Source organism: Hippoglossus hippoglossus, chromosome 14, assembly GCF_009819705.1.
Source record: "Hippoglossus hippoglossus isolate fHipHip1 chromosome 14, fHipHip1.pri, whole genome shotgun sequence".
NCBI classification, from domain to species: domain Eukaryota; kingdom Metazoa; phylum Chordata; class Actinopteri; order Pleuronectiformes; family Pleuronectidae; genus Hippoglossus; species Hippoglossus hippoglossus.
In genome coordinates, this window is record NC_047164.1 from 12,544,479 (window position 1) to 12,557,033 (window position 12,555).

The window sequence follows — 12,555 nt, forward strand, 5'->3', positions numbered from 1 at the left end:
TGATGCGTTCAGACATACCTGCGGTCAGCTTGAGAGAAAACAATCCTCTTGATGACCCATACCTGAAGCATGACCTGCCTCTCTGTGCAGGATCAGGCATCAAACAGCTGCAATAAAACTCCACAGCACTGAGAGTTTGATGAGTTTTATATCACACTTTAAAAGTGACATCCTGCACATTCTTATTTAGCTTTTGTCTCTACCACAGGCTGTAAATAAAGAGAAACGACACGTCTCCTCATGTTATACAAAAATGAAGGTAAAATATTCCACATATGGATGCTGTTTTGTCCTTGTCCAGCCAGCCACCAGGGGGCAATCAAGATGATTTGGCTTTACTTTTAGGAAGCTGTCTTGCCGTCCATCTTTTTATTCAGTTTATGGTCTGGACATGATTTCTTGTATTTTATAGTTATCAGTGTTGTTATTTTCGTTTTCAAATGAGTGGTTTGGAACATGTCTGAAAAACAACAACCTCCATTGGCTAAGAACACAAATCAAGCCTTAATTGTAACTAATGCAGTTTCACCTTTAATAACTCTTATTGGTGGACTCTACATTTGCTTGATGATGTTTAGCAACATTGCTAGTGCCAGAAATAGCAATAGATAACAAAAGAGTGAAATGCCACCAATTAAAAATTGAACAATTGGACATTTTTAGTAACTTAAACTGACGATGAATGAGGAAACAGAGAAGCTGCTAAAACTTTAGTCGCAATCTCTTGAGCATAGAACAAGCGTAGCACAAAATCCTCATCAGTGGGTTCTACCACATATGATGCCTTCAAATGTCCTCATCGGTTTAGAGTCTGTATAACACCGAGAAGTTAAACTGTCCACCTGCCATACTTGTCCCAAGCTGTGCAAACCTCATCAGTACAACTGTCTTCCACTGCCTTCTTGGCTTCACATTCGAGGAGCTGCAGCAGCTGGGATGAACATCTGTCCCAGGCAGCACATGAACCAGGGGAGAGTCTTCTTCTTCGTTTGGTTTTACCGCCATCAAGGTGAGAGTCATGTTGCTTCACACGGTATCACCTCCTGTCCCGGTGCCTGCTCCTGTCCCGGTACCTGCGGTCGTCCCTCTCTCTGCCTCTGTCCCGGTCATCTCTCCTCCCTCTGCTGCCCCAGTCCCCCTCCCTGTGTCGGTCCCGGTCCTCCCTGTCTCTCGCCCCATGTCTCTCCCACTCCCTGCCTCCACCTCCCCGGTCCTGCACCAGACCCACGGCGAGGTTGATGGGTTTACGGAACGGCCTGTCCCTGCCGCCGAACCGCAGCTGCCCGGACTCCTTCTTCCCTCCCTGGCCGCCGCCGAGCCGCCGCGGGAGCCAGCCCTTGAGGGTCCTCTCCTGTTCGAAGTCCACGAACACTTCGTACTGGTCCACCACCAGTTTGTTGGCGTCCCGGCGGGCCCGGACCACAGAGCGCTCCTCCTTGTACTCGATGAAGGCGTATCTCTTGGAGAAGCCCGTGACGATGTCCCGGACCAGCCGGAGCCGCTGGATGTCTCCGTACTTGGAGAAGACCTGGTGCAGCTTCTCCTCGGTGGTCTGGGGGTTCAGACGAGACACGAAAAGAATGAGCAGCGGATCTCCGGCGACACCCTTGTTGGGCTTGTATCGGGCACCCATAGCCCTCCACACCGCCCGGTCATGCGGCTCCAGGTCCGTCCCGTCGATGCTGCCAGCTTTGAGCGGGTCGTACACCTTCGCTATGGGATTCCAGTCAACCATTCTTACCCGAAACGAAGCTACAAGCGTCTCCTTTCGTCCATGAGCTCCAGAGTGTTCCCTGAGAGTAACCGGGAGCTGCGCGTCCGTCCACAAAAACACCCCGTGGTGAAACGAGCCCTTGTCCATCGCATTATAATAGTTCCTACTCACTCGTTGTGAGTTGAAACCAGTTTAATCACCAACGCTGTGGACAGACGGCGTCAAAATTATGACCTGTATGGTAACACATTTGTAATAATACTCAAATAAAGAAATAAAGAAATAAATATATATATATAGATATAGATATAATATGCAGAGTAACAACAAAAACATCAAATATGTCACGTAGTAGTTCAAATCCAGAATTCTCTTGGTAAAAATATTTTATATTAAATAATCAGAACTCATATTGCAATCTACAAATATCCACAGACTAAAAATGCTACTAAAAATAATATACACTCCATACATACCTGCCTTTTCACCAGAAACTGTCCTCTGACCCAGACATACAATATATTCAAAGGACTGCACGTGATTATTTGAAATACAAAGTGGTAATGAAATTTCACTTAACCATCCCAACTCAAGCCCCACTTGCTAGTTGTTATGAGAATGGACCTCCACACGAGAGCTAAGAAGCTGATAGGATTTCATCTCCGACACAGTTGAGACTTCTTATCTGCATCTGCTGAAAAGTGAAGTGTGAAGGTTCAATCTTGACTTTGGGCAAAGTAATTTATCAATTTATACCTCACAAATGTCAGAGTTACTTAAAAAAAAAACTGATGTTTAAATGTCCCCAATGAAGTAATCGTGTCTACTTTACTGCTGCAAGTAATAGCATGTGGGACCAATAACCCCTGTTAGAGAAGACATTTGGATTTAAGGCAGGGACTTAAGTTAAGTAATATTAGTTATTAGTAATATTGATGACGGTTCCGTTTCATTAAAATGTTCCAGCTCTGGAGTCCTATCCATGCAAGGTTGCTGAAAACCAAATGACAACACATAAATGTCATCTTTTAATGTTATTACATGTCACGTCAGCATTTCCTGTTTAACCTGTGGTTAATTCTGGAGCTTGATCGTCTGGTATGTGCAATCTGCCATTTTGATTTAGGAATAACTCCACATTTGAGACAGTATGGAACCAGGACACACAGATGTTAAATATGTCAAAATACCTTTCTCATGGTAAATTTGACCTTCACACATTTCAAAAAAATAAAATCATTAAAAAATAAAAATAAAGGTCCAGGGCAACACTTTACAAAAAAGATTTTTAATAAAACTGTGAAAACACATCTCTTTTTGCTCCACATTGAATCAGTTCTTACAAAATCATAAAGATACCATCACCCCTCTGCTATGTACAATAAAGTTTGTATTTTCTCAGTCTGTAGCACTCTAATGTACAGCACTTGAATTGCTTTGGAAAGGTGAAAAAATAACAACTTTTCACTAGCACAGATTTTCTGTGTCAACTAGATCTATAGAAGTTCAGCAGCCCTGCACCTCAGCTCTGCTCCTAATTCAACAGCTTCAGATTTCCATTACATGTCCTCCACGCTCCATTTATAAGCCGCGTCCTGGACAGCTTTTTTATCTGCTATCCTCGAGTAGCGTTTCTTCTCAAAACCATTTGACCTGCAAGAGAAATTAAAAACTGCCGTCAATTGCGCAAATCACACCCTGATCTCCATCTTTAATTTGATGCACCACAGCAAACTTTCAATACGGTGCCCAATCTTGTTCAATGTAAAAGCCAAAAAAGTGACCTGGACTATAACACAATTAAATGTAAGAGAATCATTTGAAGTTGTGGTCACATTAATCCAATTACAAATGCATCCCATTTATTCATTCTTCTACAGAAACACACACTGCACCTGTCAACGCCATCCCAGCGATATCCTGGTGGAAGATTGAATCGGTTTGGAGGTGGTGGTGGTCCTTTATACTGAGGTTTTGCTGGTGTATTTGTGCTCCGAACTTTTTTCCGTCTGAGCATCGCAGCCATCGGATCTCCATCCCTTTCCTGCTCTCTCAACATACGATCAAGGTCCTTGTCATCGGAGTGACGTGCCAGCGGCTTATGGACTTCATGCATTGCATCCTCAAGATTCTGCTGATGCATCTGGCCCTGGGCCAACCTATAGACACACGTTGACTTTAATTTACGGAAAACAAGTCGAAACATAACACATTTAAATTTTAATTGACACGGTCAAAATCACTCTGTAAGTAGTAAGTGTTTGCAAACTCACCCTCTCCCCCACTGGGCGTATTTCTCATCCTTTGCTGCTTTTACTCCGGCTTTCCTCTTCTGTTCTTCTCTCTCCGATTCCAGATCTCTCCTTTTACCACTCTTGTCTCGGAACACGGTCTGGGCATTACGTGATTCATCTATTCAAAGCAGGAATACAGGTAAAACATAAATAACATATTTATAAGAACAAAGCTCAGCTATGACTAAAGTAATCAGTATACTGTTGGAGTATACGTGACTCATTTGAATGGAATATCCTGGGAACTTTGCAGTTAACAGCTGTGAAGGGTAAAGTTCATTAAAAGAGAAAAGCTGAGCCAACCTTCCAGCGGCTTGTTCTTTCTTTCTCTGCGGCGGTTCTCTTCCTTCTCTTTCCTTAAAACATCTACAGAAACCAGACCTGCATGTCCACCAGAAAGCAGCCCCTGAAAGCAGACACACACTGTAAACACAGCTATCTGAGAAAAACATAATTTTATAATTCATCTAGAATTCAACACATTTTTCTTACCTGTGACTGGCCAGGCCTACGAGGAGGTGAAAGATCTTCATCTGAGTCCCTTCCACTCTTTGGCCGCCGCCTGGGTGGAGACTGATCAGTATCAGGTTCTTGTTTTCTTTTTGAGCGCCTCCTTGGAGGAGACTGGTCGAGGTCTGTAGCGTCTACCTTTACTGGCTTTTTCCTTGGAGGAGACTGATCAGAGTCTGAATCATGCCTGTTCTGATCCCTCTTTGTCAGTGGTGAGCCAGAAGGATCAGGTGAGTGTTTTTTACTAGGCTGTCTTCCAGTGGGTGAAGAATCTGACAAATAGATAATTACTTGTTTAGACAAGTGTTCATATAAATGTTTATACCACTAAACACTTGAACCAAACTGGTTCAACTGTGCACAAGTTGTTTGGCCAGTTGTACTATTAGGGGATGACAGGAAGGGAAAAGCTTGACTGGACATATGGAGATACATGCAGATTCATAGTTTATAAAATGTCATTGTTATTTTATTTATATAGCATCATATACAATGTTGTTATCCAAAATTAGACTCCAAAGAAATTTCTAACTTAAAGTTAGTTTTCACAAAATGATTTCTTAAGCACTTCTTCAATTCTGTTTTAGTTTGACCAAATCATCAAATGAGATGGTTGTAAACAGGACAATAACTTAACCACGTATGCTGATGTCTTCTGGTTATCGTGATGTTTTTATTTTTGTTCATATCATATTGCCCAATGCAAAAATAAATTAGATTTAGCCTCAAATATTACTTCTCACCTTTACTTTGTCCCTTCCCTGATTTCTTCAAGTGTTGACGTGAAGGTGACAAGTCTGGCGAGTCATGGCGATCTCTCCTGGGAGAAGATATATCCAGAGAGTCGTGGCGACCTTCCCTGGGAGGAGATATGTCCGGAGAGTCGTGGCGATCTCTTCTGGTTGGAGATGCGTCTGGAGAGTCATGTTGACTTCCGCTTGAGTCGTTATCTTCATCAGCTATAAGAAGAGGACACTCAAAGTGAACAATGATCTTTACCACAATGGCAAATGTTCTCTCTGCCTCTTTTACAAACAATAATTACCTCCAATCACTTTCCATCTATTGCCGGTTCTGAAGGCTTCCAGCTGTTTGACCTCTTCTGGTCGATCATCAATCATCTCAGCAACCTGAGAGGAAAATCAAGAGACTAAGATTAAAGAAAACATTTGTCAATGTGGCGATATAAATTTAATAAAGAGGATAGATTTTGCATTTTGTAACAATATCTTTTATTATCTCTGGTTGTATTGGAGTATAAAAGGCATTTCTTGTAAATCAATGAGAATAACTACATTATGGCAGTATTGGATATGATTTTTCAATGTGATGATGAACCAAAAATAATATCACAATTAAAGCAGAAGCAATAAATTCTTAGTTGACTGACTGAAAGAATGGCAAATTTTCCTCAGTCTAGCTTCTCAATTGTTACTTTTTAATAGTTTTAAAAAACTCTATTTGAAACTGACATAAAAAGGAATTAAAGAACCAGAGTTTGTGATCAGGATTTGCCATATAAGCAAATAATTAAGAGACTATCGATTGATCCGATGACTATTGATAAATCTGCAGATTATTTTGTATATAATTATTGTATAATAACTGATCTTTGCAGCTCTAGTGTTGATATCGTGATGTAAAATAACACTCGCCATATGACAGAGGACTCTTATCTCAAGACATGTTTGTTCTGGCATGATTTTTAAAATTTGATCAAGTTTGATTCAATTTTTCATAACAAACTATAAAATGAACCCCAGAGGAAAGCAAACAGAAACACGGGTCTACATCATGGAAATGAATGGACTCCGGTTGAACAGCTAGTGAACGTTAGCAGTAAGTGAACTCACCACTGGAGCCTCCTCTTCGTCCTCTTCATCCTCCTGCTCCTCTGCCACCATCTGTTTCCAGTCTATATCGTCGTCTACTATTTTCAGTCTGAAACAAAACAATTACAAGTGAGTTGGGTGACGCTGCAAACACGATTTCATTCAAAACGTCCAGTTTGAAATGAGAGCGCAGACACATGAACTAGCTTAACACACAGACGTTAGCCGGAAACAGCTCCATTTAAACGCGCCCGTGAACTCACCCTCTCTCCGGGACCTTACTTCGTTTCTTTTTAAGCTTCCCTTTTGATTTCTTGGCATCTTCATCAGTAGATAAATATCGTTTTAAGTATTCCGCTCTCGAAAGTTCTGTTCCCTCACTGCGTCCAGCGGAGGCGGCCATCTTTGTGTTGTCGGAAACTACGGAGAGCACCGAGGGCCAAGAACGTCTATTGCTCTCTCAGTCAAACTCCAGATGGAAGCTGGTTCGGTCCAAGTCTCTGCTGCTCAAGTCAACATGTCTGCTGTGAAAATGTGTTTTTTTTTTTTTACTGCATCAGGGATGATTTATGCGTCTCATATTGAGAATACTTATACAAACAAGTATTTTCTATTTTAACTGTGCAATATTCATTCTGTCAGTGCAATATAATGGTTCATGTGCAATCAATTCACTCTACATATTCTCACAGTGCACATGTTTATTTTGTTTGTACACTGTATATATGAGTTTTATTCTATTTATATTTTTCATTTGAAATTATTTTTTAATATTTACCTTTTATTGCTTACTGATGCCTATTTTTGACTCTTGCTGCTGTTATATTGCAAATGTCCCCATCATGGGACTAATAAAGGATTATATTATAGTTGTAATAAGTATATTTATAATTAATTCACGTCACTTTGTGTGGACATTATCTTTTTCATTCGATTTTATTTGTCAATATGGCCTGTACGAATAAACTTTGATTGATTGATTTGATCAGTGTCAGAGAAGCCACATGAAACTGACTTTGCTGTATTTAGTCATTTATTTATTTTATTTTCACACTGAAGGACCCATGAGTCTGAAATAAAGCTTAATTTACTTACTCTGATTTGATATTGTAAAACAATAAAACATAACAGCTCCCAAAGGGCGTGTTCATTTGTTTATATGCACTGTAGATCAGCTTGAGAACTCTGTAACCATTTTACTTTAAAACATTCATCAGATGTTCTAATTCTAATGCTGTAACATATAAGCTCTCATTATTGCCTCTACGGAAGTGGTTATGTTTTTATTTGTGTTTATTTGTTTGGTAGTTAGCAGAATCATACAAAAACTGATTTCCATGAAATTCTGTAGACTGGTAGGGCATGACGAAAGAACCCAATACATTTTGGTGTGGATCTGGAACAGGGAATTTTTGTCCACTTTCTTTAACATTTCAAGATAGAATATTTTTTCTACATTTTCATTTATTTGTCAGAGAATAATGGATCTTGCACACACTTGTGAAAATCTGTCATGTTTTTAAGGGACTGATTTTTATGAGTGTGTGCAATTTGGTGCAGATTAAAGTAAAAAAACCTGTATGTGGTGAAACTAAATGTGGTTTCACAACCACACTGTTGTGCCTTGGTGGAGGTATAAGCTCTACTGTTAGTCAACATTAGTCTCCAACATAATGGAGCATGTGTGCATGACTCAGCTTTAAAAAAAAAAAGAAGTGTAATATTCTATTGGACCTTGTGGCTCCCAGTTCTGTCCCATGATGAACATGGAATTCACAGCAAGTCTGACTTTAAACAGCAAATATTCTTTATTGAAAACAAACACTGCAGCTTACAAAGTAATATTTACTTGACACGTTACTTAGTGCAATTTTATACACATTCAATACAGTGTGTCCCTGCCGCAAAAAAGCACATCTGTATACATTTCTGTTGAGTCATCTTCATTCATTCTATAGAGAGTGATGAAAACAGATGGATACTACTTCAGTGGCCTTACAGGAAGAATACAAGGGAAGGAGAGTAGTTGCAAGCTGTTGACATCTTTTTAATGTGGGGTGGTATTGTCGGGATGTTGAAGGATGCAGAGAGATGGTTAAGTGTGGTTAATTATGGGCGTATGTGTGTATTTCTTTAGCTTTGTGTGTGATAGAAGAGCAGCAGACAGGCGATCCAGGAGCAGGATCTCTTCACAAACACGCTTACAGCTGAACACGGGACAAGTTGACCTGCAGAGGATGAAAAGTAACAAAAACTTCTCTGAAGTTTTCTCCCACTCACTTAGTCTCACGCACACACCACCAAACAATCAATCCACCTACCTGCCTCCACATTGATACTGGCAACCTCCCCCGATATTTTGCACATGTAGGTGGTGTTGTATGGGAGTGTTTCCGTGAAGCCGCTCAGGGTCAGTCTGTAGCCCCGGGGCTCCAGCTCCTGCACGTAGCTCTTGTCCTTAAACTGGCTCTCTGCGGACGAGCCGGACACATTGGTGTTAATGAGGTACTCTTTGGTTCCAGAGGACCAGGAGAACTCATAGCTGTTGTACTTGTTGGACTTGAGCTCGATCATGCAGTCCACTCTCAGGTCCTTGTCATCCTCAACACACACAGAGATTTGATCGCTGCACTCTGCTGGGATCAGCAGCACTGGGGCAGAAAAGAGAAGGGCACAGGAAAAACACAGAAGTGATTAGATTACTGTATATTTCCTTTCATTGCACCAGAAGCCTTTACGTAACTGAGCAGGATTCTCACCTCCCAGCACTCCACACACAAACAGAGACTTGAGCATGATGGAAAAGCACCCATCCAACTTTGAGAACAAGAGAGGAAATGAGAGAAAGAAAATCACATTACAAAGATCATCATGTAAATGTAAAACATAAGCAATCCATGGCTTTACAGTGATAAGACTAATCGAGTTATAATCCATTTCTGCTTCTCAACCAGGCTCTCCAGGCAGTTGTGATGTAGTTTTGGTTGAGGTCACGACATCATTTATAGTAAAGGGATTCAAAAAGAACAAAAGGAAAAAAGTATACAGCAAACACAGGTTTGTCCCTTGGTTTGAAAAGGCTGAGATACTCTGATCTAATTTATAAAATATTGTCTACAGAACCACCTGTGGGAAAATCGAATGACTGGACAGGATTCAAAGTGAAAGATGACATAGATGTTTTTTCTCTTCCGTTTAATCTCCTGTTTTTTACACTTTTCCTCATATTGGCACAGTTTGGCTTGTATCACTATCCCGAGCCTTAATGGATTTAAATGCCAAGTTAAAAACGTCTATTTATTGAACTTGATTGTTTTCTGTTATCACCCCCTGCAAATCTAGATGATCTAGCACAGGGGTATTCAACTAAAATTTAAAGAGGTCCAGTTAGAGAAAATTTCTTGAAGCAAAGGTCCGGAAGATCATAATGTCTAACTATTTAGTGTGATATATATTTAAGTAGCCTAGTAGTTGTATCAACATCTGCATGTAGTAAATACCTGACTGTCAAATCAAATGAATTCAGTACGATTCAAAAACTTCTTGACAATATTTATTGTCACGTAACATAGAACTGAACATATATGTATGATTGCAGATATGTATAATGTTCTCTCATTAACTAAATAAAAGTAGGGCTGCATTTCAAAATAAGAGAAAATAAATAAAATGTGAAAATTGTGCATGTTCAAATAAAGGGCTTAACTTCAGAAAAATAAAATAAAGGGAGCAAAAGCTTGAATTTCCCTTTTTCTGTTTCACATCTTGACTCAAAAGTCTCAACCAATTTTACAGATAATAAATCTCAACACATCTTAACAATTGAACAGTTTTAGAATAACTTTCTTCCCCTCTTATATCCCACTCCCCCACTTTGTTCGTCTGTTTCTCTCCCTTTCTCCGTCTCACTCCTCTGTTTCTCAACTTTCTCCGTCTCACTCCTCTGTTTCTCTCCCTTTCTCCGTCTCACTCCTCTGTTTCTCTCCCTTTCTCCGTCTCACTCCTGTTTCTCTCCCTTTCTCCGTCTCACTCCTCTGTTTCTCTCCCTTTCTCCGTCTCACTCCTCTGTTTCTCAACTTTCTCCGTCCCACTCCTCTGTTTCTCTCCCTTTCTCCGTCTCACTCCTCTGTTTCTCTCCCTTTCTCCGTCTCACTCCTCTGCTTCTCTCCCTTTCTCCGGCTCAGTCGACTGTATCTCTCCCTTTGTTTTCTCTACCTGTATCGCTATCTTTCTTTTTCTTTCTACCGTCTTTTCGTGTGTAACTTGTCTCTAACTCTCTCATCTGTCCGCACTGTAGAGTCGCAATGTTTACCGCCTGGAATGCACATACTTTATTGGCTGAGTAGTATCACATGGGATGGCTTAACTCGCATGGAATTCGTCTGTGCGTTTTCTCATCCGCTAAACCACTACCGTAAAGACTACAAAAGCTGCGCCGGTTACAAATAGAAGCGCCCCGTCAGGTTTTAAATCATAACCTTCTGTTTTGGCTGTAGGTCCGGGTCCGTACGGGACGGCTTCTGGGTCCGGACTCGGGTCCACCTGTTAGTGACCTCTGATCTAGCACATTCTTTGTTGTCCAGATTTGACCCTAGTGCTCACACAACTTCTCTGATCTGCAGCGGAACATCTCTCAGGGATCTTACCTCCTTTCAGGACTGGATGATGAAGGAGCTCCTGCCTCTGTGCACTCGTCCGGTGATGGTATTTTGTGCCTCAGTGTGCAGCACTGCAGAGCATCTGACTCCTGAGGCGAGGTAGGAGCGACACAGAGAGGTGGAGAGAGAGTGGGAGGGCTGAGGGTGGACCAGAGAGCGCTGATTTGCCTCTCTCCTCTGCAGTGTCTGACGGAGGACACATGGGCAGGCTGGCTGAAGAAAACACAGCGTCAGCATCATTGTGTAATGACCTTGTCTCCTTTCCTCTCTGGGCCTCTCCTCACTTTTTTCCCTTCACAGAACTACCTTGTTCTGCTTGGCCCTTCACGTCTCTCTAAGTTATGTTCTCCCTCTGATTTCCATTTTTAAAGTTGCTCTTAGATTATAGATGATTTACATGATGATTTAATCTTGCTTTTTGCTGTACATAACAAGCATGTAACTGTACACTTACTGTAGGGTAATGATTTGAAAGAGAATATAGATAGCTTTCACAGTAGAAATGCACACCATTACAGGGGATATTTTAGATCCCTTCCACGTCCCTAGAAATTTCTAGCACTGTCATTCCAAATGACTCATGCACAATAACGGCTCAGTGTCTCCACCTTAAGGCCAATAAAGGGAACAAAGTGGGTTGGGTGCACATTCACAGCCTGTATCACTAGGTGCCAGTGTTCGGCCATGTGAAGTTAAAGTGGCTGCTGTGGTAGGGATGGATATGACCTACATTGCTTAAACTAAAGGAGGGGTAGAGTTTCACCTCATCTCAAGTTCACTTTTTAAATTCTAACACTCATAAAGCAAATATAAAGTATGGAAATAATCAACATAGTAAGAAGTTAAATAATTTAGGATGAACTTGCAGGTGAGCTTGTGAATCCTTTTTACTCCTTTTACCCATTTCATGACCTCTGTGACAGTGCTGTTCCCAGTATGCACTTCAGAGGGAAGGATTCTGGACAAGTTGCTTGCTCATGTAGAGAATAATTGGACACATTGATTGATGATCAGTCTGCTGTCCATATGAGCCATGTGTGTATGGATGAGGGAGTAACCCCAGAGAAACATACACATAAAGGGTAAATTGCACAAGGAAATGATAAGCAAGGAATAAAGAGTTTGAGCACAGCATGTTATTGAATACTGACTAAAGGCCTAATCACTGTGAGCAGTTTGTCTTGACAATATTGAGTAAAACAACATAAAATTACAGTATGTTCTTTGAAAAAAAACAATTGATTAACACCAAAAATCTGTGTTGTTTTCAAAATTCACATTTTCTTGATCTCTGGTTATGGATCCCAACTTAATTTCACACGAATACAACTACACATACCTGCTTGTTGACAAATAATCCTTCGAATCCTTTGAATTGATGCCATCGTGAATACATTTCTCTGTCACGATGCCTCCTACATCATCTTCCTGGTTCATTTTCATCATCAGACACTGTCTCACTCTTTCTTCCGGATCTCATTTTCAAGTTTCACTCATTTCTCACCTGCCTACAAAAGGTTTCTCTCCTGAGCCTCCCTCCTCTGCAA

The 12,555-nt window shown here is 40.9% G+C and overlaps 2 protein-coding genes across 3 annotated transcripts; both read right to left on the reverse strand.

Annotated features, from left to right (window-relative positions):
• Positions 1–129: 129 nt before the first annotated feature.
• snrnp35 (small nuclear ribonucleoprotein 35 (U11/U12)) lies at positions 130–1,835 on the reverse strand. The gene has a single exon (XM_034606370.1). It carries the CDS (start codon positions 1,733–1,735, stop codon positions 1,037–1,039), a length of 699 nt encoding a protein of 232 aa, XP_034462261.1. The 5' UTR covers positions 1,736–1,835; the 3' UTR covers positions 130–1,036.
• A 1,148-nt stretch (positions 1,836–2,983) lies between these two features.
• On the reverse strand, positions 2,984–6,786 carry bud13 (BUD13 homolog). Of its 2 annotated transcripts, XR_004616030.1 has the most exons (10): positions 6,614–6,785; positions 6,372–6,459; positions 5,564–5,648; positions 5,262–5,477; positions 4,501–4,790; positions 4,312–4,393; positions 3,988–4,126; positions 3,610–3,873; positions 3,161–3,367; positions 2,984–3,124 (listed from the first exon to the last, which is right to left on the reverse strand). XR_004616030.1 is itself a non-coding variant. In XM_034606369.1 (9 exons), the coding sequence occupies exons 1-9, from the start codon at positions 6,751–6,753 to the stop codon at positions 3,274–3,276; spliced, it is 1,398 nt and encodes a 465-aa protein (XP_034462260.1). In that variant the 5' UTR covers positions 6,754–6,786; the 3' UTR covers positions 3,158–3,273. The 2 variants fall into 2 exon arrangements, 1 of the variants encoding a protein (XP_034462260.1); XM_034606369.1 differs by lacking the exon at positions 2,984–3,124 and having other exon boundaries at positions 3,158–3,367; positions 6,614–6,786.
• Positions 6,787–12,555: the final 5,769 nt, after the last annotated feature.